At 40.2% G+C, this 27,233-nt stretch overlaps 2 protein-coding genes across 6 annotated transcripts in view; one reads left to right on the forward strand and one right to left on the reverse strand.

Annotated features, from left to right (window-relative positions):
• The first annotated feature begins 657 nt into the window (after window positions 1–657).
• Window positions 658–25,593, forward strand: DCP2 (decapping mRNA 2). 2 transcript variants are annotated; one of them, XM_038124875.1, is made up of 11 exons: window positions 658–799; window positions 7,359–7,510; window positions 9,113–9,240; window positions 9,652–9,750; window positions 11,256–11,408; window positions 12,991–13,103; window positions 13,211–13,318; window positions 14,060–14,183; window positions 14,713–14,823; window positions 16,488–16,539; window positions 17,235–25,593. In XM_038124875.1, exons 1-11 carry the CDS (start codon window positions 747–749, stop codon window positions 17,396–17,398), a joined length of 1,257 nt encoding a protein of 418 aa, XP_037980803.1. In that variant the 5' UTR covers window positions 658–746; the 3' UTR covers window positions 17,399–25,593. The 2 variants fall into 2 exon arrangements, with proteins under 2 accessions (XP_037980803.1, XP_037980804.1); XM_038124876.1 differs by having other exon boundaries at window positions 14,716–14,823.
• MCC (MCC regulator of WNT signaling pathway) overlaps window positions 19,158–27,233 on the reverse strand; it is a 193,050-nt gene continuing 184,974 nt past the window's right edge. For all 4 annotated transcript variants that reach the window (XM_038124871.1, XM_038124873.1, XM_038124872.1 and 1 more), the window contains one exon: window positions 19,158–26,996. In XM_038124871.1, the coding sequence (XP_037980799.1) occupies window positions 26,816–26,996 (181 nt within the window). In that variant the 3' untranslated portion in view covers window positions 19,158–26,815. The remainder of the gene's footprint in view (window positions 26,997–27,233) is intronic.

Here is a 27,233-nt window from a genome sequence, read left to right on the forward strand (position 1 = left end):
CCTCCGCAGGCAGTGGCTCCGGAGCTCTGCCACCCCTCAAACGCGACGAAGTTCTTCTTCATATTACGGTGGAACTTCCTGTGTTTTACTTTATGGCCATGGCTCCTCGTCCTGTCGCTGGGCACCACCCTCCTGGCACCCTCCCTGGAGGTCTTTACATGCATTAATGAGATCCCCTCTCAGTCTCCTCCAGACTAAACAGGCCCAGCTCCCGCTGCCTTTCTTCACGCGGCAGAGATGCCCCACACCACCCTCATCTCCGTGGCCTCTGCCGGACCCCCTCCCCTGGCTCTCTGTGCTGAGGAACCCAGAGCTGGACACGGCACCCCAGCTGTGCCTCACCCGGCCCGGGGCCCGCCGAGCCGAGCCGAGCCGAGCCGAGCCGAGCCGAGCCGAGCCGAGCCGAGCCGAGCCGAGCCGAGCCGAGCCGAGCCGAGCCGAGCCGAGCCGAGCCGAGCCGAGCCGAGCCGAGCCGAGCCGAGCCGCTGTCCCGCTCCGTGACCCGGCGCGCCGCGCTATCGGCGCTCTCGCAGCGACCCCGCCCCGCGCCGCCCATTGGCCGCCTGCGATCACCTGAGCACGCCGGTCCCGCCCCGCGCCCCGCCCCATTGGCCGCCGCTCCGCCAGCAGCGGGCGCCGATTGGCCCCGGCAGCCGCCGCTCCACCGCCCCCCCGCAGCGCGGCCCCGCCCCCGCCGCTTCCCAGCGCCCAGGCCTCCGCCGCGTCGGGATGAGCCGCGCTTCCCCATGGAGACCAAACGGGCCGAGATCCCCAGCAGCGTCCTGGACGACCTATGCAGGTACGGCCGCGGGCGGGGGCGGCCGCGGGGCTGCGGTGCCGCTGCTGCCGGAGAGTGGGAAGGGCGCCTGACCCTGCCCGCTCCCGGGGCGCGGGCCCCGAGATGCTCGAGGCATTGAGGGGGTGCGGGGCCACCCGGGCCGAGGGGCGGCTTTGGCCATCTCGCGGCGTCCGGGAAGCGGAAGGACGAAGCTCGGGCTGTTCCCCCCGTGCCCGAGGCTCCGCCCTCCCCATGGAATCCGTCCTGGAAGGGCGGGAAGGCTGCCCGCGGCACCCTCTGGACCTGGTGTGGGGCTGCTCCGGCGGCGGGCCTGGAGCCGAGTGCACGGGGGAAGTGGAAGAACATTGTTTGTGGGGATTTCTTGTGGGGTTTGGGCCGGAAAAGATAGAACTGCGTCGGCGGTGTTTGCGCAGGTGAAAGAAGAGCTGGGAGCGTGGGGCTGGCGTGACGTGTAGCCGAGCGCTGGTGTGTACTTGGTGCTCCGAGGTCTGATTTCATTTGGAAGGGGTGGCAGGGAATCCCTTCTGGTGAGTTGCCTCTGCTGGAAGGGAACGTGCCAGCGAGCGGAAAGGGAAGAGCCACAGGAACACCCTTCGGTGTGAAGCTGCCCTCTCCTGCTTGTCGGTTCTTTCAGAGTGAAGCGCTTTTCTTGTTCCAGGTTTGAATTTTCATAAAGCGTGGATTCTGTGTTCTCTAAAAGGGCCAAGTTGCATTTCCCCCCCTGCGGTCTCAGCTTCTGATCAACTGTGGTGTAGCCCTTCAAACTTTGTAATTTGTCTGTCATCCCCAGAATGTGATGACAGTCTGCATATGATATTTAGCATGAAATAATCCTTCTATCTTTCCACCTCCAAGAGACTCCTTATGAGGTATTTACGTAAAAGAGGGAAAGGTTATTGAAGAACAAAGATACCCCACTTAACTGTAATTACAGTTTTCAAATGAATGAAAATCTTTAGGAGTGAGAATACCACAGGAAGCTAGAACTGTCCTGCTCAGTATTGTTTTGCACTTGTCTAATGCAAGTCTGAGTTTGTGATAGGCATGTAAATTTTCAATTCCCTAAATCTGGCCTCTGAAGCATGTTTGTGTTTTCATTGTGTCTCCTTTGGGCTCCCTGCAGAGAGAGGAACATGCCTTTCAGATCCCTGTTCACATATGACACAAGAGTTGCGATTTCTTCAGAAAATCCAGAAAGGAATTGCAGTGACTACAAAACCAATACAGCCTGTTAGTGTCACTTCTGTGGGGTGACTGATAGAAGGGCACATAAGTATTTGAATGTTACATTGTAATAGGATCAGTCCCAGTGCCTTAATATGTTTCTTTGAGATACTGTCATCTTCTGTCTTAGAAATGGTGTTTTTTACTGTGATTCTGTTGATGTTATAAATGTGTTATAAAAATGTCTGTAATTTCCTACGTTCTTCAATTTATATATGATATTAGTGGAAATTTTGGTAGAAGTATTGTTAAATAACAAGTTACAGGTATCCATGTCAGTTTTTGTCGTGCTGCCTTCTGCTATGGAGTTGTTTAACTGAGTAAAGAAGTGGATGTGCAGAGACATAATGTGGGTTTAGCAGCTCCTTGAAACTTCCTTCGTCTTGTAAACAAGTACTTTTACCCCGTTTTTTGACTTCCAGACTGTGCTTGGTTCACCTTGTTCAAGTGGCCTGATGCTCACCAAGCCACACAAAAAAACCCCAAACATTTGGAAAAGAGCTTTTTCTGCATCCTTGTTTTTCCCAGGGGAACTTCATGTTGGCTTCATCCTTTCATTCTCTCCTCTACCTCCTCCACTGCGAGCAGCTCAGGGGATGGGGAATGGGGGTTGTGGTCAGTCCGTAGCATATCCTTTCTGGGGCTCCTTCCCTCTTATGCTCTGCCCCTGCTCCAGTGTGAGATCACTCCTATGGGCTAAGGCTCCTTCAGGACATAGCCATCTGCTCCAGCACGTGATACTCCACGGGCTGTAGGATGGGCATCTCCTCTTCCTTTTTCTTCTCCAACTTTGGTGTTTGCACTGCTGTTTCATGCTGTTTTTTTCACTTTCTCTGCCTGTCTGCCATTTTTGTCCTTATGATACACTTCCCCACAGGCACCACCATCTCAGCTGCTGCCTCCAGCTGTGTCCCACAGTGTGTCCAGCATTAGCCCATCACTGTCAGCACCTGGCAGCTGTAACTAGAACAACCTAGAGATGCCTGTTTTAGCACTTCAGTCACTCCAAGTAACTTAGAAGTTAACTTTTTGATTAATAAGTATCATTGTACTTGGCTGTGTTATTATTCGCTAAGCCTAATCCCTGGCATGTTCTTGCTCTTCTTTGATACTGCTGCATATTTTATCTTCAGATTTATGTTCAACTGCAGTGCTGGGGCAAGAAAATATCATGAACTAGGTGTAATGTAGGCTTTTAAGTTTTTATCTTTTAGTTATGGCAGCTTTATAGATAAGAGATCTTTTCAGCAGTCAGAATAGAGCCTTCAAAAGAAATTGGGAGTGGTAGTGCCAATTGAAAATTGGGAAGTGGTAAAATGTTGATGTGAATAAGGTTATTTATGCAAGGGAGAATCATAGAGTGCTTTGGCTTGAAGGGACCTTAAAGATCATCTCATCCCAGTCCCTTTGCCAAAAGCAGGGACTCCTTCTAGACCAGGTTGCTACTGAACATTTCCAGGGACAGGCCATCCCCAATTTCTCTGGGCAGTGTGTGCCAGTGCCTCATGACCCTCATAGCGAAGAATTTTTTTCCTGTTGTCTAAACCTTCCCTTTTTCTCTGTAAAGCCATTCCCCCTTGTCCTGTCACTATGACATAGTAAAAATCCTCTACCCTGCTCTCTTTACCCCCCTCTGAGATCCTGGAAGACCTCAGAGAAGACTTGCTCCAGCAGGTCCCTATCCTCTTTTATTGCGGTTCCAACAGCTGGACACAACACTTCAGGTGAGGTCTCACCAGAACAGAATAAAGGCTGAGAATCACCTCCCTCAGTCTGCTGTGCACACTGTGGGCTGGGAGCTCACAATGTCAGCTCATGTCAAGATTCTCATCCACCAACACCCCGAATCCTCCTCCCCAGAGCTGCTCTCCATCCATTCTCTGATCAGACTGTGTTTACATTGTGCTTGGGATTGTCCCAGCCCAGGCACAGCGCCTTGCACTTGGCTGTGTTGAAATTCATGAGGTTCACACAGACTCCCTCTCAGGCCTACCAAGGTCTTTAAGGGTATCTGGCCAAGGCCCTTTTTCCGTGTGAAAATTGGATAGGAAGATGAGAGATAAAAGCGTAATAAATAAATAAAACATTCAAGGCTACAAACCCAGCAGAAGAATGATAAGAAGATGAGAAATCCGTAAATAAAGCATACAAGGCTACAAACTGAACAGAGGAATGATAAGGAAGGCGGTAGTGAAAACCAAACCTGGCCGCTGGTTGATGAGGGGGTATAGGAATGTTCATTCCAGCAAGTTTATCTGAGTATGGACCTACTCCTGGAAAACAGGAAAACAGAATGAAAAAATATTTAGACACAGACCTAAGAAATCAGAAGTAGACACAATGACAAGAAACAGACCTGTTAATTGCACTAATTGACCAACTGCCAAGAAACCACAGGCGTCATTCTCGGGAATATCAGTCTGGCCTTTGTATCTGGTAGGGCTTTAGACCTGGGGGGATCCCACACTCTGGGTTGAGGGGAGTACCACAGGAAAAGCAAAGCAGGGAGGGATGAAGCAAGGGTAGACAGAAAGGGGTATAAAAGAGGCTGGCTGTAAAACTGGGCAAGTTAGTATACTTCTCTGTCTGACCCTTCCGCCCAAGTGTCACAGACTGTCCTATCTTACATCTTCTTAGTAAATACTTATTTTTGTCTGAATAATTTCACTCTCTACCCCCTGTATATGTGTGCTCCAAGGATGAAGTGCCAGGTGCTGATGGGAGCTGTGTGTGAGACTGGGGAAGCTGTCAGCTGCTGGAGTGAGGGAGAAGATCTCAGTGCCATCCACTCCAAGGAGGGGGTCTCGGCTCCCAGTGTCTGGGGTGGCAATGACGAGTGTCCTGGAAACCAGCTTCTGTGGGGGAAGTGGTGTGAGTGAGTGTCATGGTTTGGCGCTGGCCTAATGCCAGTGCCTCCATGAAAACCTATCTTTCTCTGGTGTCTGCTGTGAGATGTGATCAGAGACAGAGCAAAGCAGCCTTCTACTTGTAAACAAAGGAGAAAAAAACTTTATTATTACACAATTATAAAATGAACACACAGAGCAGAATGGAAACTTCTCAAACATTTCTCCTCCCCCCACTCAATTTTACGGAATGACACAAAACTTTAGATCTCTTCTCAGTTCATCACTCTTTAGATAATTAATACGGTCTATCTCCACCCTTCCGACAATCACCTCTCATTTTATTAAGGAGAGAAGGAGTCCTCCTTGTGCCACAGGCTAATTCTCCGTCACTCAGCACTACACGTCGTGACTTCTTCCTTTTATGTTTAGTGCTCTCACTACTGCACATGGACCAGAGCTGCTTTTAGGGTTTCCCCTTTTAAGGATGCCTTACCCAGTTTCAGAAGAGAACGACAGTCTCTCACCTTTTCGGGACACCAGTCCCCCCCAATATTTCACCCCCTGGGGCTGAGGGGTCTCACCATCACTTCTTTGGCGCCGCCTCCCCCTAAAATGCAGTCTCTGTATTACAGGAAAGATTCTGCTCATGGCTATACCAGAAAAGTCCAGCCAAAAGCTACTCTATCATCTCCTCTACTTAGGATTTCCTCAACTTCTCTCCGTCGTTCTTCACTTGCACAGCTTTCATCACACTTTTATATTTCCTCTCATCCGTCTCTCTCCTCCTTCGACTCCCGGAGGATCAGCATTTGCCAGGTTTCCACCGTCCCACAGAAGGGTTAAAATTACAGTCTCTGTTCATCTCGAACTCCCACACCGCTCAGCACTCTTCACTGGGCACGCTTCCCATTGCCCCCCCACTTCTCTTCCTCGGCCAGGCCGGTACTATTAAGTTCAAGATAGCACTGGCACCTCTCTCTCACTCTCTCTCTCTCTCCTGAGGAAGGGGGGCTGCCCGCTGCCTCTCTGAGTTCCTCCACCCTTCCATCTCTGTGGGGAACTCACTCTCGTCTGAACCATCGCCTCCCGTCCTCTGCCCAAGGCTCCGGGCCACCTCCCTCGGCCGCATGGCTTTCCCCTCCGCCGCCCAGCCCGAAGCTGGGCAGGGGAGGTCTGAACTCTCCTCCGACCGGAACCAAGAGGGCGATCCCCTGGGAGCTCCTCGCTTTTAACCCCTGTGTTCTCAGAGGCGGATCCATATCCTCAATGGTCAAACCAGGTGCCAATATCCACATCTGGGCACCTATTGGTTTGACTACTACCACCTCCCAAAAACCCACTTCCTCTCAAACCACGACAGTGAGGGGCAGAGCACAGGCAGCTGTAGCAGGACTGTGGGTCACCGCCCGTGCGCTGTGTGGGAGGGGGACAGGTGCCTTCCCCAGACCTGTTGTGCACGTGTTCTCACTAGCAAACTTCAAACTGGACCATCTGCGTGAGAGGTGTGAGGGTCTGGGATCTGGGCAGGGCTGTGGGGTGGAAAAGGAGACCTGTGCTAGTACTGGGGGGACCTGTGAATGTGCCTCGAAGCCTGGGGAGTATCAGGTGTGTGCCTGCACCAGTAACCTTCTGCCTCTGTCCTTGGACAGACTGTCTTAGAGAGGCAACCAATCCTGAGATCCTGTGACAATTAATACTTTTCAGATTTTAAGTAAAGATACAGTATTTCTGCTTTGAGCAGTGATATTATGCACTTTTGGAATTTAGCTGGTTGCACTCAGGAGCTGAATGTCAAAGATCTCCATCAAGTGATTTAAGTTCACTGGGGTATATGACCTTAAATTTCTAAAAAGGAAGATCTGCTTTTGATATAAATACACAAATAAATAACACTTCTTCTGCTTTACTAAAATGGGCTATCACACAGTGCTGCTTCAATTTTTATCTCAGTGACTCTGTCTGTTTGCCAGTATCTGGGCTAAACCCGATTGTCCATGTTCAGTTTCAGACTGAGGAAATTTGTAGGATCATATTGAATTTTAAGATCTATGTAAATTATTAGTTTACTGTGGTTTTAAGTGAAAATATATAACTATGTTCAACTTATGTCAGAAAAAAATAGCACTGAAATATCTTATCAGAGTTTGCAGATGTTCTTTAACGGACTTGTAAAATTGCTTTCATTTTTGTAACACAGCCATTTAAGTAGGTTGTCTTCACACTCCCTGTTTTTACGACAGTTAATTTACTTAGTATATTGTAATTGATATTTCTGAAAGATCATAATAATCCATTTTCCTTCTTGACTTTAAAAACTGTATTTTACTTTGTGAAAACTTTTTACTGTCCTTGTGGAACATGAGGAGGATCTGGAGGTCTGTTGGTATGTGCTAATGGATCAAGAATTGTTCTGTTGCAATGTTTTATTGTTAGCTGGATTTAAGTCAGTAGATTTGGCTAATCTTACTCTTTTTCTTTCCTGGCAGCCGATTTATTTTGCACATTCCAAGTGAAGAGAGAGACAATGCAATCAGAGTGTGTTTTCAGATTGAACTTGCCCATTGGTTTTATTTGGATTTCTACATGCAAAACACACCAGGATTACCTCAGTGTGGGATAAGAGACTTTGCTAAAGCTGATATCCTTTTTATTACTCTGATTGTTTTCTGTCTCAGTTGTAAAGTGCAAACTAAACATTGTTAACGATATTTCGTAGTATGATAATGTCAGTTCATGTGTTAATGATTAAAAGTTAGTATTGCTGGGTATGTGATGTTACTGAGTTCACTGCTTCCATAATTTTGTGGCACCCACAAAAGAGATGTTTCTTGGACTGCTAAAAAACTATGGAAAATGGTCCATTTCTGATGTTTGAGGATTTTTTCTCATGGTTGCACTTTGCATGCTAGATTGGTTTCAAGGGTGAGCTGTTGGTGCTCATCAAACTGAGCTCCACAGTTTATTAATTTTCAAGTAACTAGTGACATAAATGTTAAAGTAGTTGAAGGTGGTATGTGTTCTGCCACGGGCAGTGGTATGTATTTGTTGGAAGTTTCTGTAGAGTAGAAACTGCATTTTTACTGAATTCAAATGATTGGCCTCTGCTTTTTTTTGTTGCTTGCAAGGACTGCTGGAATGTGTACTATCTATCTCTTGCTAGAGAAAACTTTGTGGCTTTCATCCAGCAAGCATTTTAGTTTTAGCCTTGTCCCATATGTTCTTGATCTAAGATTGAAATATTGCCTCTAACTTTGAGGATAATATTACCCATGCTTTCACTACACAACATACTTACCTGTTAGTTTCATAATGTGTATTTACTTCTAAGTACTACAGCTTTTAACATATTTTAATATGTGGTCATATTTTGTTGGTTGATGTTATGTTGTTATTTTATATATTTTTTTATTATAAATGTATTTTCATACCAACAAAATTCTCCCAGTAATTGTAGGCAGCGCAGAAGAAATGCAGTGTAATAGATGTTATATGTTCATTAATATTTCCCTCTCTAGCCCATATTTGCCACAAATATTAGTTCTGCTGCAGTGTATTTTTAAGTATTCTGCTGTGGAGTATTTTTTATTGGTAGTATAATATATGTAATATATAATATTAATACTTTGATTAAGGACTTGCGGATTTTCTCTCAAAATTTTAGAGTTATAGAGGTTGTTTATATTTTCTCTGCATGGTGAGTTTTGATAAAGTGTATTAGAATTTAGATTTCTGTAACTATATGTCATTAAAATGTGGGTTTTTTTGCATAAGTACTGAAGATAGGACTCTGTGCCATAATCTTAACAAATGGTTGGGACAAAAATGTATTGCCATTTATTTCAAGCACAAGAAACTGATTCTCTTTCTGTCTTGCTCACTTCAAAATTAAGAAAATGTGTTTGCAAATATTACATATTCAAATTAATTGTTATGGTGTTACTTTTTTCAAATTACCTTCCTTCAAACAATCAGCCTTGTGCAATCATTCTTCTTTAGGTTTTTTTTTCATTTATTTAGATGTTCTTGCTTTGTATAGGAATTGCTGAATTACTTGATGCACTTTGACTTTCAGTGTTTGGTAGTGGATTATTTGTAATATTTTTTTACTTCCAAGAGAATCTGTCTGGAAAGGACTTAGGGGAGGGAGTGTTTACTCTAATTTGGAGTGAATATCTTTTGTATTCGCTACATACTGTGGAACTGGCTGCTTAAGTTTATCTTCCTTAACATGCTGCTATACTCTTCAATCACTGCCCCTTTTTACTGCCTCAAGGTGAAGATGTACAAAAGGTTTTAGATGAGTGGAAAGAATACAAAATGGGAGTGCCAACCTATGGTGCAATTATCCTTGATGAGACACTTGAAAATGTAAGTATGGAAATAGTTGTGAAGGACTGTCTAGCGGGAGGGATGGCGTACGCTGGCAGAAGTAATTCTTTGTTGTTTACATGTTTCTTCTGAAGAAATTTACATTCACTGTCAGATTTGTAGAGATCTGACAGTTACTTGATATTTGTGGCTGTGTACAGAAATACAATATGTGAGTCAGTAAACACACTCCTGCATGCTTTCCTTCTCAGATTTTATTTTTTTATTCTGAGTTACACGATTCTGTAAAATATTTCATCATTCTTGCTAGAACACAGAAAACCTAATGGATTCCTTCCTTGAGGCTAACATATTCTTTTGGAGAACTAGAGGATGGTGGAGGGAAGACATTTAATGAAATTGGTTAGAACACCTGCATGTTTGACAGTTCCATTTCCTTGTATTTTGTAGGTTCTTTTGGTTCAGGGCTATTTAGCAAAATCTGGTTGGGGATTTCCAAAAGGGAAAGTAAATAAAGAAGAGGCACCTCATGACTGTGCTGCTAGAGAGGTAAGTTATATCAACTCCTTTAAGATAAAGAAGTGAATTTTTTCTGAAATCAGGATATATGTGTTGGGTGAAAAGGCACTTTACTTAGGTAATCCTGTTATTGAAATCTTGTGAATAAATAGTCTGTTCTTGCAGTCCTCTTCTGGTGCCTTTCTGAGTTCCAAAATGGTAATCAAGGTTGAGGTTATATATGGTTATATATTAAAATAAAACCAAAAAAAGGTTTGCTTCACATTCTTTTGCACTCATGTGCTAAATGAAGTGAGTACAGTTTTTAAAGTTCTTTGCTGAACTGTGAATTTACATTTAAAGTACATTACATTTAAGTATTATTTGTGGTGCTTGGGAAATCTTATGTAATTTAGACTTTTGGTGTATTAATTTCAAGGGTCACCATAACTGTAAAAACATGGAGCAATGCGAATTTAGCCTATGTACACTGGTCTGTGTAAAGAGGCTAAAGAACTGAGTTGGAGGCTGTAGAACTTCATGTAAAAGTTGTAAAGAACTGTACTTTTCTCTTTTTCAGTTATGCTATTTTTCAGTTATTCCCAGGAACAAGAATCAATGTATATTGCAAGTAAAATCTGAAAAATAAAATCATCTGTATTTATTGCTCCTGGAGACCTAGATATGTAGTGAAGCTGTATATTCAAAACGGCCTGTAAAACAGTATTACTGGTACAAATTCAGTGTTCATTCAACATAATACATCCGGAGTTTTTGAGACAGAAAATTAGGACGAGGGAAAGTTGTATGATGCATTTAGTGTTCTTCAATTGGACTGAATCAGTATCTGAGAAATCACAGGGTTTTGGTTTTTTTGTTTGTTTGTTTGTTTTAAGTGTACCTATCAAGGATAAACTAGACAGCTACTTCAAGAAAGAGTTGCATGAAGTGTATCTTCCTCTTTACTTCAAGTTATGCCAGCAAATGCAATAAAAGGGCACAGTTACACTAGGAAAAAAAATCTTTTGACGATGTTGTCGATTTGAAAAATCTGTTTAAATTTCACTAGTGAACAACACTATTGTTATAATCTTTTTTTCCAACAGATTAGATTGTCGTTGTGGATAGACTGACAATTTATTTTATATTTGAAATAAATCTTTCAACTTCTTTCACTGGAGTCAGGACAGATCTGAAACCATAAGCTGCATCTGTGTAGAATCTAATTTAAGAGGTCATCACTTGGCGGTGCCTACAGAGTTCAGTAGTATCTCAGAAGTTGATGAGGACTAACCTCATCCATATTAATAAATTGTTACATGAAGTTGTAATAGAAATTGTTTCAACTTGCATAACAGGTTTGCAGTTTCAGAGAAATTTAAAGCATGTAGATCCTTTTTTTCTATTTCTGAGCAAACCTATATGTGTAAAGCTTGTTTTTCCCAGCAGCTTTCATGGATATATCTAAAAAATAGACATTCCTTCGCTTGTGGTAATAGGTTGTGAAAGGATAACTCTGAATACACACACACTAATTTCATCTAAATACTTCTCAGGTGTTTGAAGAAACTGGGTTTGACATAAAAGATTATATCTGCAAAGAGGACTACATTGAGCTGCGAATCAATGATCAGTTAGCACGGCTGTACATCATTCCTGGAGTTCCCAAGAGCACGAAATTCAACCCCAAAACTAGAAGGGAAATTCGGGTATGTGCTACCTTGTCTGAATCTATAGGAACTTTGCAGAAGTTGCTTTTTAAAGCCAAAAGTGTGTAAAATAATGAACCCACTAAGTACAATGAACACCTTAATTGCTAGGTGGCATCTCTTTAGGGTTTTGTGTTGACTTCTTGCAGCTCACCTGCAAGTCTGATACTTGACCATCTGCCTGACATTTCCATTCATCGTGAAAAGACAATAGAGCATGCTGCTAAAATACAATTCTCCTCTTCTCGTAGGTGGTGTATATATTAATAATTTCGTATTATTCCTAATTACAGATGCAAATGTAGCTATATATTCTCAAGGTGTAATTATTAGTTGGGGACATGCAAAAGCCTACGTATCAAAAGGACAAACTAAGGATTGTTTTCTTTCTTTCATGTCTAATACTGTTAGATTGAAAAAATAGTATATTTTAAGGAGGAAGTTGGGAAGGGGACAGAAAAAGGGAACTATTTTGGATGTATGGTGTACCATTAGGCTTTTAAAAGGTATTGTGAAAGTGAAAGACAAAGGCTCAGGTAGCACCTTGTTGGAACTTTGTCAGTGGTATCTGTAATCTTTGAAGTTTGAATATTTTTTTCCTTTATGGCAGTTCAGTTCAAAACAGCTGTATTTCCATGCAGATTGTGTCACTAAACAGGGCATCTTACTTTCTAAATAAAGAAAGTATTTGACTGGACAGTTCTTAATATCTTGCATTAGAGACATGTTTTTTTAAAATATGACATAAGATGAAATTTGAGGGTTTTTTAAAATATACAGTAAATATGGTACTTTGTAGAACAGTGACCATATGTGGGAATGTTGAAGAGTTCTTGCAATGACAGAATTTTGAAGCTTTGTCTTCATCTGATCTAATACCACCAGGCAGGCTGGTTTTGTACTCCCTGTAGAACTGTATTGAATACTTACTTGGTTTGTAACTTATTTCCATAATTTGCATCTTGTCTGGACCTGGGACTCTCGGAGTAGATTCTGTGATAGCAAATCTCATGTGGGTTCTTCTACACTGTCTGTGGTCAGAATTCCTGATTTTGTTCCCCATTCTGCTAAGTATACAGTTTAAACTATTAAAACTGTAACATATAAACAATCACTCAAATCCAGTCCTATCACCATGTTTCTTTTTCTTTTAAACCAAAACCTGGAACTTAAAGTCAAACTAAACACCCTTCTTGCTTTTGAATGGTGGTCCAGTATTGATCACACTTTAAGTAAAAAGTTTTAAAAAGTTATTCAAAGCCTGTACATTTATTTATGGCATTCTGTGTGCAGTGATTTGGTTGGTTTGTTTGTGAAACTCTTATTCAGAATTTAGTTGCTGATTAATACCTTTCATATTTTAGGTGTGGTATCATGCAGTTTTATACTGTACCATCTGCTACTGTAGTGGCAGTCAGAAGAGTTAATTAACCTTTTGTGAAAAATGCTGTCATGGCCCATTAATTTAAGTCTTCCATGGTAATTTTTTAATTAAGGGAAATAACAGTGGCTGATACACATTTGTAAAATTCTGCTATGGCTACAATAGAGGGTATTTTGATTTTATTTCTTGTTTTTCTAGAATATTGAGTGGTTTTCCATCGACAAATTACCATGCCACAGAAATGACATGACCCCAAAGTCCAAGCTGGGTTTGGCACCTAACAAATTTTTTATGGCTATTCCCTTCATCAGGTATGTTTGAGATGAGGCAAATGCTAGGCCAGGGTCTTTCGGACAACTTTAAATTCTTTAGATTTGTTTTGGTAAGTAGATCTTGTTGTACTACCCCTTGCTCACAGGCCGTTGAGGGAATGGATTTCCCGAAGGAATGGAGACTCCTCAGACAGTGACAATGGCTTTTCATCTGCAGGGAGCACACCGTCTAAGCCCAACTTGGAAAAAGCTAGGTAAGAACCAGGTCAGTTTAACATCTCTATATTCTTTCTTACAAAACACTGGTCATACAAATATGACAATATTATACAATGACAATTATATACAATACTGCTTGTCTATTTCTCTTTCTCCAAGGACTTGTGTTCCAGTAATAGGTAAATAACAGAAAAATAAGCATAAACATGTATCATAGACCTGTAAGTAAGGTGAGAAGTTAATTAATGTGTTGATACACAAGTGTCAGAACTGAGATTATTTCCTCAGTCTTGTTAATGAGAAAAAAAAACCAGAAGCTAAAGCAAGTAGATAACTTCCAGTCCCTAAAGTTCAATATTTTTGGCATTTCTGCACTGGAAAAGTAGGACTCTCCTAAGCAGGACTGTAAAGTAGTCTAAGAAGTGCTAGATAAAACCTGTGTGAATCAGTAGAGGAACATGTCCTGCTGGCTTTAGATTCAGCTGAGTGAAGAGTGGTAGAGCACACGTTGAAACCTGTAGTCCCTATGAGAGGACTTCAGTAATTTGAGCCAGGGCAACACCAACGCTATGACCAACAGGACAAATGTTAATGTGGACTTGGCCTCTTGTCTGTGGAGAATGCAAGTGGCAGTTAGCATTATTAGAGTTTCCATACTAGGCTACTTAAGATTGTCTTCCAGACTGTTCTCAGAAAGCACCATCTTTTCATATTTGTCTTCTGCTCTCAGTAGATTTGAAGTTGTGTTGTAAACTGTCTTTGTTTTCCTGTACTAGATCCAAACTTCGCTGTAGTCAACAGGTGTTTACAGATGGCTTTTCAGGAGAGCACTTGGTGAAGCCAAAACAGCCACAGAAGCCATATAATCATCCTGAGGTGTCTGAAGTTTTGAAAGTAAAGGTAGGTTGGTTGTTAGGCAAGCATATGCATCTGGACTATTTAAAACAGATGTTTTTGTTTATAAGTGTTTCCTCTCTAGGACAAAACCAGTGAATTTCATCTCCAGAGAATGCAATAATAGAAACATGGGAGTGGGGGAATACTCTTGGGAATTCTTAGATTTATCTCACACTAGAAGTGGTGGTATCGGGTAGCAGTTGTGTTGTTTCATGTACAGACAGTAATTAGTACTTGCTGTTTTGCTGATATCTCTAGTATATCTGCATCAGTGCATGGAAATTCACTGAACTGAATTAATTGTGTAATAATTCTGTCATATTTAGTGCAAGAGAGAATGAGTAACAGTTGATGTAGCTTGACTGTATGTTTGGTTAATTTCAGTGGGCTTCAGTTTTTCTGCAAAAGAAACTGTTTATATGTTTTGAAGTTACTTGAAGAGAAGTTTTAGTTACTAAGTAGAAAATATCAGTGCAATGATGTCCAATTCTGCCATTTAAACTCTTCCCTCTACTTGTTTTGGACTTAACAGCAGAGTCAGAGCCTGAGGAACAATGGCAGAAAGCAAAATCAAGACACTTCCAGCCAAAAGAAGCGAACAAATGGACTGCACAGTCAACCAGTTAAGCAAAACCATACCTTGGTAAGAAACATGCAGTGGCTGTGTCAGTAATAGGCTCCAGTAATGCTTAACAAATGTCCAGGACAATGTCCTGCTGAAGCAAAGTACAGTGCCTGTCTATCAAGAGTATGTTTGGTCAGAGTATTTGATACATGTTTGTAGATGTATAACATTTTTTACCTTGTGTGCATATACATCTATAAACAAGCATACTAAATTTCAAAGTTTGCATTTTAGAAGTAGTTTTAGCTGTTGAAAATTTGTCAGCTGTTTCAGTACATAATCCTGCAGCTTTCCAGGTTCCTGTCATGTAAAAGCCTTCTGTGGTGTGCAGTAATAACTCAGTGTAGTACACATCTTATTTATTCATGTGTGATGTCTTACTGTAAGCATGGGGTTTTGTTGTGCAACACTTATAAAGTGGTGATGTAAATACTTACTATTTCCCTTCTCTCCAGCAAAAATTGTTGAGACACAGACTTGGCTTGGATGCCAGAATCTCATATAATTTTTCAGTCATACAGTAGAGCTAGTTACACAAGTTTGTAAATTCCAGTGTCACACTGTTTGTGTTTTACTTTCCCTTGCAGTTACTAATTGTGTTTGTCCAGTTCTCAGTGGGAGTTAACTCACTGGGCTGTGCTGTCTTTTATAGTAGAATGTGCTTTTGAATCCCTGTTTTTTATTGCTCTTCAGTATACTTTGTTGACTTTTGTGCAGCAGTGAGCCCCCAGTTCTCTGTGCAGCTCAGCTGGCTTGTCCAGGCTTTAGTTTTTCTTGTTTACAGGCTTTAAACTAAATTCTTCCCATTCTGGCTTGTGGTTATTGCCTTCTTTTATTCATGTAAACATACAGAAACCATAAACTTGTCCTAAAATCCTCACTGCAGCAAGAAATTATTAGTTGAGTCTGAGTGTAGAAGAGTGAATTGACTGCCCAGAAATTTAGATGGATAGGAAAAAATTGTAATGGTAATCTGTAAGATCTTCATGGAGATAACTGTTAATGCTCCACAGTTACTTTGCAGGCTTTTCACAAACTTTTCTAAATATTTCTCTTTTTCTGTTTCACTTGTGTTTTCATGATGGTCAGTCTTTTGAAGTTTAAATATTTTGTGTCCAGTGATAATTTTCTGATGTAATTTAAAGGCTAGGAAACTCCTAATTTGCAGGGAGTGCCAAGACCCATATTTTTTTTGTATCAGTGTATTTACAGCAGCGATATCTGGGGCTAAAACGGTTCCTCCCTGGAGAGTTTTGAGTTTGTGTCTCTAAAGCATGTCAATCTAATTGGCAGTAGCAGCATGTTTGCTAATACATTCCTCTTGCCTTTTTTGGGACAAGGCCATTGAAGAGTGGGCTTATGCATGCACAATGTTGATGACACACCATCATATGCAAGACCCTTCCATCTTAAAACAGAAAGTATTCAAAATTTTCCCCTAAAAGTCTGCATGTTAGAAATGTTTTAGTGACTGTTAAAAGGTTACATGATTCTGAAAGACTTGTGGATTTAAAGCATGTTTGCTACATCAAGTAATGTGACAGAATTAATGCTGAGTTAGAGGTAAAATAATTCAGATGTCAGGTGTGTCAAAGCAAACCAGCATGCCTGTTAGATGATGCTTAAATATAATGCCATTTCTTTATCAAAAATATGTAATGTATGGTCATTCTCTTCACCAGAAATGTGAAAAAAGGCTTAATCCAAGAAGACTTCAAGATAACTTTGAAACAGGCAAGTGCAATCAGAATTTTCATCCACTGTCCTGTGCTACAGGCTGAAGGCACCTGAATAATGATGGTTGAGGGCTTTTCCTCATGCCAACCTTCCAAATCTTATAAAGCCATGTTTTTCCAAGGTAGTCTGAGGTTTTGTTTGTTTTTTAATGAAAAAGATACTGTTTCATGTTGGTCTTGCAATTCTTCTCTTTAATTGTTAAGACTGACTGATACATCAGGTGGCTGAGTGAGAAAGTAACTAAAAGCTAGTTTAGAAAAAGAGCATCTGAGTCAACACATTGCAGGTAATTGAGTGTGTTTCAAGGCTTTCTGTCTGCTAGTAATAAGCTGCAGCAGAGTGCACACAGTTCTTTACTTACTGCTCAGGAAACAGTGCCATTTTTTTTCTTCTTGTTAAGAAATGGCTATTGAGAAATGAAACAGTATTATATATGTAAAATATATGTATATGTATGTGCCTATTGAAAGTGTTCCCAGATTGCAGTGAATTTGAAGATTTATTCTAGACTCTAGACAACTTGTAAATATGGCTGGTTTGAGTTACCTTCCTCCTTTGGTTTATGACCAAGCAAACAAGTTTTGTTATAAATATTAATTGAATATATTTTTGAGGTGTGGCTTTGTGTTGTTACACTTTTATTCACAACTGCCCATTTAAAATTTGTTTCAAACTTTTTTCTCTTTAAACAGAAGCAGCATTTGAGATGTGTTGCTCCAGCGAAGATGCGCTGCCAGAACATGTAGATGGACATTCTGTGGCATGCAATGGCCATTACAAATTTGGTTTTTCATCAAGAGCTTTCTTGAGTTTTAAGTTTGACCATGATGCCATAATGAGAAGTTTTGACCTCTGACAGCAAACTTACTAGGAATAAGAATCAGACTTGCCTGTTGCAATTGAGGGGGTTTCTTATCCAGCCTTACTCTTTCTCAGGAGTTTTTTATTTTGTTCTGTTTGTTTGTTTTTAAATGCAATGCAGGGACTGACTGCTGGTTTGGAAGGGTTTGTTCTCTTTGCAGTATGGGAGTGGCATAGTCAAGTGTTGCACTTTAAATGCAGTCTAGCCTTTGTCCACAAAAGTACCTTTCCAATGTTCAGTTCACTTGTTCCTAGCTGTGCATTAGAGGGCATTCTTTTTACTCGTGTTTTATTTTTTTGTGGTTTAAATTTTTTTTATTGTAACTTGCTGTGTGTTTTGTAGAATGTCATTGACTTTTTTTTAAACTGTTGGTGTATACCAGCTTGCTAACCTTTTAACTGTTCTGATGTAAATTATTGGACTTGTTTGTCATTATTTTGTAGAACATTGCAATATTACACAGTGGCAATGAAACGAATTCTCAGAGGACACCTCTGTCCTAGTGATTTTGAAACCAAGTTGCACATTTCAAACCTAGTCTCAGCCTGTCATCCTTTCTCTGTACTGATTGTTTGCCCCAAATACCTTTCCTTCTTTCACACTGATAGTTTTTGTTGGCTGGCAATCACTAGTACTTGAGTCAAATCTATAGCATGTTGACTTCTTGTACCTACTCTTTCTTGGTCTTCAGTAATGACACTCAAACTGAGTAAAACTCAGCCCTTCAAAGTGTCTAACTTAGCTCTTGTGCACTGCCCACAGCTGCATAAGAAAAAGTTACAAAGCAGCTGCTTGTGAAAAAAGAGAAGCTTAAACTTGTCTGCGAGAGGTAACTTGTGCAGAATTTATACTGAATGTAAATAAGCCTCTGTAGATCTTGCTGAGGAGGAAGGCAGGTGCATGGGTAATAGAGGCATTGTGTGACACTGAACAGCTTAATCAGGCTTCCAGTAACTATTCCAAGGGTGTTCAGTATTGTATCCTGTGCTGTTGTCCTCAGATCTCTTGTGTAATGTATCTACTCTGTATATATCTGGTAGTATTGAATTGCACTTGCAGTTAGCATTTAAATGATCTAGCCTCAGTCATTTTCAGCTACAGTGCTTTCTTAGGAAAAACATGAAAGATGGGGTGGGGATGGACGGAAGAAACAAAAAACCTGTAAGAGCTGGGGTGATGAGCTGTTACATCACCTGCAGGTCATTGGGTTTTGAGCATCTGTGTTGCAGTGGAGAGAAATGCACTGAAATAATTTGTCACAGCAGCTTGTGATAGCAAGCATGTCCCAGATTTAAAAATGTACTTTTCTCTAGAATAGAGGTAATTGATAACTTGATAGGTTGAATGAACTACACCCTTGTAGTGTATCTACATGCACTGTGTTTTTATGCAACTCATATATGTCATCCAAAGCCAAAATCCTGGTCTTCCTTCAATCACCCTACTTCATATACCCTACCTAGTGTTTTCCTCAGAAATAGCTTTAGAACTTTCTCCTGGTTTATTCACCTGCCTCGCCTCGCACCAGGTGATTTGGAACTCTTAATGGTGTAATAATTTTGGCCATGAGAGTGTTCAACTTCTGTATCAGTCAACAGGAGAAATGGACTACAGCATTTCCTCCTTCTGGAGGACAAGAGTTCTGAGGGCCTTGTTTTTCAAGACCAAATTGTGAAATAGCTCAATCTAGCTTTGACTCATTTTTTAAAATTTTTCTTTTTTTTTTTTTTTTTTGTTTTTTTTTTTTTGGTTGTTGTTGTTGTTGTTGTTGTTGTTTTTTTCCTTAAATGTATCCAAAGGCCATACAATGACAAAGAAGAGTGATTGAGAGGGGAGGATAATGCTGGAGGAGGTTACGTTATTCAGCTTCAGGTGAAAACTAATCTTTAGTTACTTCTTTGTGCGATTTTAGTTGATTTCCCAGCAAAAGTGCCTTTACTCATGGTGAGGCAGAAGTTTGTATCATATCCTGAGGCTGCTACTGCCTGTGGAGCTAATAGGACTCTCCTAAGGCATAATTAAATAACGGGCTGTGGAAATCTTTTTATAAATAATTTGACTTTTCAGATAAATTAGTTATAGATAGTGCTCTGTGAAATAATGGGGATGTTGATGAAACAGTGAACATGGAGCATCTGTCATCTGTTTGGGAAGTCCTGTCCCAGGCAAGAGGAAGTCTTTAGAATAATGGAAGTAGAAGCATGTTCTATGATTAGGAGATGCTGGCTGCCCTCTGTTTACTGTGTAATTTTTTTCTTCTTAGTGAAAGGTTGGTTCAGTGTAAGAGATATTGGTTGCTTCATTAAGCAACCCAAAGTGAAGCTTATACATATGTCATTCATTTTAGTAAACCTAGCCTTAATGTGAGTTGCAAATAAATGTGATAAATATGCAATAACTTATTTCTTTGTATAAGGGTACAGTTTCCTATAGTAGCATTGTTTTCTGCTTTCTTAGTAAGGTTTATCCTAAAACTATGTAAATGTGGTGGCATGTGATCCATTTGATGGGCTCCAACATGCCTTGCACCGTGAACATTTTGTTTACTGTTGTTTATGTTCTTATTTCACCATCCCTTTATAATTGTATTTCTAAGTTTAGAAGTACTGTTTACATTATCTTCCATAAAACAGTGAAGAAATAGCAAGTGAAATACAGGCTTTTAGTTCTGTGAGTTTTTACTTTACAGGAGCTAGACACAGGGAAATAAATAGTTTGCATGTCCGACTCCTGAGCTGGTGTTGAGATACTTGAAAAACAAACACTGTCAGTTTGAGAATGCTGCCATGTTAGGGGTTATTCAGATAATGAATGGTCAGTCAGTGTTCTTGGAATCAGCTTGCAGAGTAAACAAATATTTAGCAAAAAACCCTACAGCTGTGTGGTGCTAGGAATCTGGTACTAGTGTGCAGTTTCTAGTACTACATCAACTCCCTGCTTTAGCATGAGGCTTTTAGCATGTCTCCTCAGAATCCTTCTATACTTTGACCTTGGACTGAAGAGTGGCCTGCCCAGTTAGTTAAGTGACTGAAGTGCTGCTGACATCAGCTCCTTGATGTACATCCAGCTTTTGAAAGTAACTTGTCTTGCATAGTTTGAAGTCTGGCAACAGTGGTTCTGGGAAGGAGAGGGGCAAATACCTTTATTTATTGCACAATCAGAGTATTATTTTTTAACACAATGTAAATTCTTTAGACCAAACTTGCATAAATTGTTTCTAATGAAATTTTGGGCCTAATCACTGTTCCAGGCTTCTGTGCTGTGCTTCAGCCTTCCTGAACCAATTTGGTGATTTGAGAACAATACTTAGTGATTTTCTTTCACCTACCTGTGGCAGTTACAGATATAACAGTTCCTTTTAAAAACAAGGCAGGTTTCGGGTCTGGCTGCTTCTAACATACTTGCTCTCAGATTGTAATTTCAGATAAGAACACAGTTCTTCCAACCTTTACTTAATGTGGTCATTTTCTTTTGCACTCATGCCATTATGGTGTGAAGAGCAAAGAGTCTACATTAAGAATCCAAACTCCAATATCCTGTGGTGCAAGACAGCACTGCTGCTCCAGGGGTAACTGGCTGTCCAGTTGTGGGGTCAGTGGGCTGCTTAATCCTCAGATACTTGGGGTTTTGTTACAAACTCTGAGCAACAGGTTTCTTTTCCAGAGGTAAAGCCAGGTGCCTTCATGTTTGAAGTTAGGAGGTTATATTCTAAATGTGTTAGGAATCTCACAGTTATTGAGAATTAGTAGAATAGTCTCTCTTGTTGATACTGATTTCTGTAAATAAACCTATTTTAAGTCTTGCACTGTAAATGTTAAATAATCTGGTGCTTATACACAACTTCATAATTTCAAATTGTTTTTGTTATTACAATATATGGTAAATTTATACAAACTAACTGAAGGTGCTTTTACAGTAAATTAGACTTAAAAATCTTCCATAATATGTTTTTGTTCATATGCATTTATAGCAATAGTGTAGTCAAGAATGGAAGTAGGCTAAATGCTAGTATTTGCACTGTCCTTAATCCCATACATAAGCACTGATAGATGCAGTAGGTTTTGTGCTGTGTGTGCATTTCACTTTTTCATGTAGCTTGTGAACTTAAAAGGAAGTAAACAGTAAACAACAATGACATTGGCCACATTCAAGATTGTACCAGAGGAACTAGTGGTAGCAGTACAATAAAAATATTTTGGTTTGTCTTTCCATTGAAAATGTTAGGTTTAGCAAGACTTAACTTTTTGTACAGATTCAGCTTTACAGAAACCCTTATCTTTAAATTTTTCTCAGCTCTGGCTTCTTTCGGGAAGTCAAAAGTGTCTTCAAGTCCTCCTTCAGTTCTTCCAGGGAAAAAAATGCTTCCTTTTAAGTAATTGTTAACATTTCACAGAGTACAGAATGTTTGGAAGTTTGGAAAGGTCTCTATGGATTTTACTGAAAAGAGAGTATTTTGTAATTTCTAAGCATTTATATTGTTGATCAGAAGAACTAACTTCTTGTTTCCAGTATGGGTTACAGTTCAGTGCCTTTAAGAAAATGATTACAGCTCATGGAGCATTAATCATTTTAAAATAAGGCATTCATAGCTTTTTAAGAAAACACATCCTGCAAACACAGTTCTCTGTGACACATTTCCAATGGTGAGAAGAACTTTGCAAAATTGTTTTAAGCATGTTTGATCAAAATTACTTAACTGTGGGGATGAAATTTTTATCTTACTGGTTGGGTACATAATTTTGTTATGCAGAAAATGTATGGAAAACTGCATGATTAAGAGCTCTCAGCAAATACTCCTCACGCCAATACTTGCAACAGAACTTTACTGTGTCTGCATGGCACTGCGCAATGTGGAAGTTTAACTTCATCCCTGAGGAGCAGTTTAGCTGGGTTTGCAAAGCACTTTTACCATTAAAAAGCAAAACAGACCCCCCAGAAGAAGGTGTGGAGTTGTTAATTCAGGCAGAATGCTTGATTGGTGTTCATGTTCCAGGACCCGGCCTTGGGTATTGCTTCCAAACGATGACACTTTTCAGGGCAGCACTGCATGTCTCACAGAAAACAGGAGCCAGTGCTTTGTGCCTCAGGCATGAAAGGTTATGTCTTCCTCCTGTTTGTTAAAGCTCAAGGACTCGATCTGTTTTCCTCTGTAAGTGGCACATCGGTGCTCATTAAGTAGAAAGTACGTACAGCTAAAGAGTTAAAATCATTACAGATTTTATACGACTTCCATTATGTTCTTTTGAAGAAAGTTGGCATTAGACAGCTCTTCAATTGTATTAAGTAGAATCTGTAACTACCTGTAACATCTACTGTACTGATGATTGTGATTTTGTTTGTTATAAATTGATTCAAAACTGAAGCACACCATTTAGGAGACTATAACTAAGTTAACATTTTCTTCTATATTGTTATTTTTTCCTCTGTAAAATTAAATTACTTTATAAATAAACGTATTGAAGTACTGAAGTATGAATATAAGGATTGCTGGTCATTGTGGATTGTGATGCCTCTGCTGCTGGTACCGGTTATTCCTTCACTGTAGAATGTTTATGTGTTGCCTTAAGCCAGCAGTGATTATATCTCCTCTAGCCAGGAGAGGAAGTTAATTTTTCAAGTCAGCTGTAAAGGTGGATGCCATTCAACAAAATGGAAGAAAAATAAAATGTCAGACAAACAGAAGAAAGAAAGTATGTAAATTTCAATCAGTGCCTTTAGAATATTTATGTAATATTAAATATTTTGTTTTCTTTTTGTTTTGGTCTATATAACTTGTTATTGTAAGAACTGGACATGTGGTAACAGGTTCACACATGCCCTTCCATTTCCATAAAGTGTTCACTGAAGATATTGAGGGTACTGATGTTCTTGAGCCCAGCTAAAACCTGTGGCCAGATCTGAGTTCTTAACAACTTTTCATGGCTCTGTTAAGTGACCTTCACTGACAATGTCAAACCACGTCCCTCAGTTAACTTAGCTTGGAGATATCTTTGTGCCAAGGTGTCTTTAGGCAGTCCCATTCAACAGGAAGTGACAAGCCATGGTGAAGCAAGGCAAAGAAACAGCATTAGAAATTTATTCAGAATATAAGAACATTTGTAAAATAAGTATTATAAATGCCTCTGTATAAATAAATGCAGTTTTTACAATTCTATATCAAATGAACACAAAGTAGCTATTTTACAGCTGCTTGAAAATGAAAAGGTAGCAACACATTTAAAGGTAATTCAGTAAGGTGAAAAGTTTCTAAAGTTGCAATGGATGGTGCAGTATACGGAAGGAGGAGAAAACTGTAACAAAACCAGTAGAATATGACATGAATGCAAACTCAGTCACATGTGCTTTGCAAAAGCTAACAGTACATTCAAGCTGGTGAAGATTTATACATCATAGAATTAGGAAAAAAGTGAATTTTTTCTGAGCACTCTGTGAAATACAAAGTTTCATGCACACTGGTGACTTAAAAAAATAAAAAAGTCCAATCATTAATTCATAAATGGACTTAGGTTGGCAAGAATCACTTTTTTTCTTGCTTTGCAAATTTATTATTTCTGCAACAAGCTTTAAGAGAGTTAAGTTGCTGTAAGTCACTGTGGACTGCACACTCAGGTATTTCTGGTATGCTGGTACTTCTGAGTTGCATAAAAGGAGTTTGAGGTTTTTTTGGCATTTTTTCTGAGGGTTGGTGCCATTTGCATGGGGTACACTGGAGCTGAAGCTGATTATCAGTAATGAACAGTTTTCAGAGTAACATTAAACCTGTGATGATCCCAGCTGATCCTTTCCAGTATGCTAACAAATGATGCGGTACTTGCTTTTCCATCTACAACCCTTATGGGAAAAAAATGGGAGTGGTTTACATTTACTGATGATTTATAATTCTAATGCACTTCTAGAGCACAGTTGGCACGGAAGATTTGTGCTAAATGTAGTGAAATAATCAGCAAATTGTTAGACCTGGAAAAAACACTGAGGCTGCAGCTTTTTGTGCCTCTGTGCAAGAGTATCTGAATTTTTTAATGGAAGGAACTCTTCTGTGTGAGGGTGCTGAGGCACTGGCCCAGGTTGTCCAGAGAAGCTGTGGCTGCCCCATCCCTGGAAATGTCCAAGGCCAGGTAGGATGGGGCTTGGAGCAACCTGGTCCAGTGGAAGATGTCCCTGCCCACAGAAAGGGATTGTAACAAGATGATTTTTAGGGTCCTTTCCAAACCAAACCATTCTGTAATTCCATTAATCTAAATAGGGAAAAAAAATAAGCCTAAGAGGCAGCTCAGTGCAGTATGGCTCCTGTCCTCTCCACTGAAAGGTATTTTTGCATGGACATTCTGAGGTAACCTCAAGTCACATGGGTGTTTCAGATGCTGGAAGACAAAAGTGTAACTGCATTTTTGCCACAGCACACGGAAACTTTCCTTTGTGATTCTTCAAAACAAGCGTGCTCAGCTACTACTGAGGATGATGGCAAACCCCCACCCTCCTCGATGTGAGAAAATTGGGCCAGAAAAGGGGAAACACCATAGAGAGCTGCTCAGCAGAACCACAGAGACAGAAGAAGTCACTGTGCCTCCTCCCTCAAGAGACTCATTTGCAATAATTTCTAGTCACATTATAAATTAAGAAGTGCAATTATTCTGAGAAAGAGGACTGATCAAAACCAGAACATCACTACCTAAAAATTCTGAAATCAGCATTGTTTTAATTTGCTGCTGCAATCAACCACATGTGATGCTGGCTTTGTGGATGATGTACTAGACTCCAGAGAAGTAGGAATGACTAAGGACAGAAAACAACAGCCACTACAGTAGAAAGAGATGGAAAACCAACTGCTACACTTCCAGATGTAACCAAGAGTTAACAATAATGCCACATTCTGAACACAAATTCCCACAACTATGTTGTCTGACCTAACCCAACAGTAGGCAAAATGAGTCCTCTAAAATATTTCCGTAGTACTAGTAATGGGAGGACTAAATGAGAAAAGTTATCATAATTCTAAATAAACTAGTAAAAAACTTGAGGTGCAACTTAACATGTAAAGAAAAACGATAAACATTTCCTGAAATCAGAATCACTGAAAATCAGTCTGGAAAATGCAAAGCAGAGGCATAACACAGCAGCAGGCTAACACAGTGAAGGGACTATAGCTTGGCTTTTTAAAACACACATAAAACTTCTTCACGTACTCTGTCAAAAAAAAAAAAAAAAAAAAAAAAAAAGCAAATTCTGAATATAACAGGTGCTATGGCAGACTCCTGTATTTTGACCCCTACAGAAATCAACCTAATCCCCATGATTTGCTTAATATTCATTAACCTAACAAGCCAAAATTTGCACTTCAGTCAGTTTGATAATACAGTAATACATGATTTAAACAAGAGAATGTTAGCAGTAACAAAAACTAACCTAAGAAAGCTGTAAGACTTCACCATTCACATTTTGTTTGTGGCTGGATATTCATACATCTACACATCTATAATTTTGTGCCTATGTATTCAATATTAAACAGGTACATTACTTAAGTACCTTTTTTGGTAAAAAAAAAAGTATAAAAAGAAGACATTCTACCTCTTGATCACAGTAAGCTGTAATAAGCACAACACACATGACAAAAATGGCCCAGCTTCTCAAAGAAAACCTTGGATAGTGTATATAGCAAGAAAACCCATTTTTTTCCACAAAGTAGTTGCAAACACCATGCAATATAAATACCAGGAGGTCTTCTCTAATTTCTTACCCACTCTTGGCACAGACTGTCTGTGTGGCATGGTGAAACCCACAGGCTTTGGCCTTCTTATGCACTGTAAGAATTACACTTTTATCATAATTTTCAGAGACGCAACTACACTTTCTTTATTTTTTCCCCAATCAACAGGAGTCTTCCTACCTGACCTGCACTGTGAGCAGCAGAATTGCAAGCAGGGCACCAAGAAAAAGCCAGCCAGGCTGTCATCCCCACTCTGCAGCTGCCTGTTTGGTGGTGCAACCACAGCAGCGAGTCATGAGGGTACAGTATGGACTTGTGTGCAGAGAGAGCTCAGGGACTGGGAAAACTTCCACATGATCTCCCAACTGCCTAAATGAAAACCTCTTAACATGAATTATTCTGCTGTGTGACACTGTCACCCGTGGGTGACAATGGAAGAGAAGCTGTATGAATACAGACATAGCAACACAGACAATGTACACAATTATAGCATGGTAATTCAGGCACTGCCATTTTACATAATGAAACAGTCCTTAAGGTTAACACTTTTATTATCCCCATGATACCTCTCTGGGATCCCAGAGAAGGAGCTTTTAAGTTTTGTCAGCATTGACAATCAGAGCTTTTAACATCTGAAGCTACCTAAAAGTCAACCTCCAAAAGAAAGAAAGCTGTAATGGCACTAAGCATCCTTTAAAGAGATGCACTTAAAGTGAAGTTTCATTGGTGTGTGGTCTGGAGTTCTCTTCTTCCAGTAAAGCTATTCTTTGTTTGAGCATTCTTACTTGGGTTTCATGTCTCTCCACCATGGCCATCATTTGTGATTCCAGTTTCTTCAGCTTATTTTGATGCTTTTTCTTTGCTTTTTCATAAGCTGCTACCAAGTTGCTGTTAAAAACACAAGGCATACAAGGCAATTCAAACAGGCTTGTTTCAGAGTAAGTGCTACAAAAAGTCTACCCCGAAGTCCCACCTTCAGGGAACTTCAAAGACTGGATACTGATCCCCTTCCCAAAATTTACCCACGCTTTAAAATGGATTACATCCAAACCTTTCTGATCCAAACCCAGATCAATGCTAACGTCTGTGTCTTTTCTGGGGGAAGCACACACCTTTTCCAGTAAA

The sequence above is a fragment of the Motacilla alba genome, chromosome Z (genome assembly GCF_015832195.1).
Source record: "Motacilla alba alba isolate MOTALB_02 chromosome Z, Motacilla_alba_V1.0_pri, whole genome shotgun sequence".
Classification (NCBI taxonomy): Eukaryota; Metazoa; Chordata; class Aves; order Passeriformes; family Motacillidae; genus Motacilla; species Motacilla alba.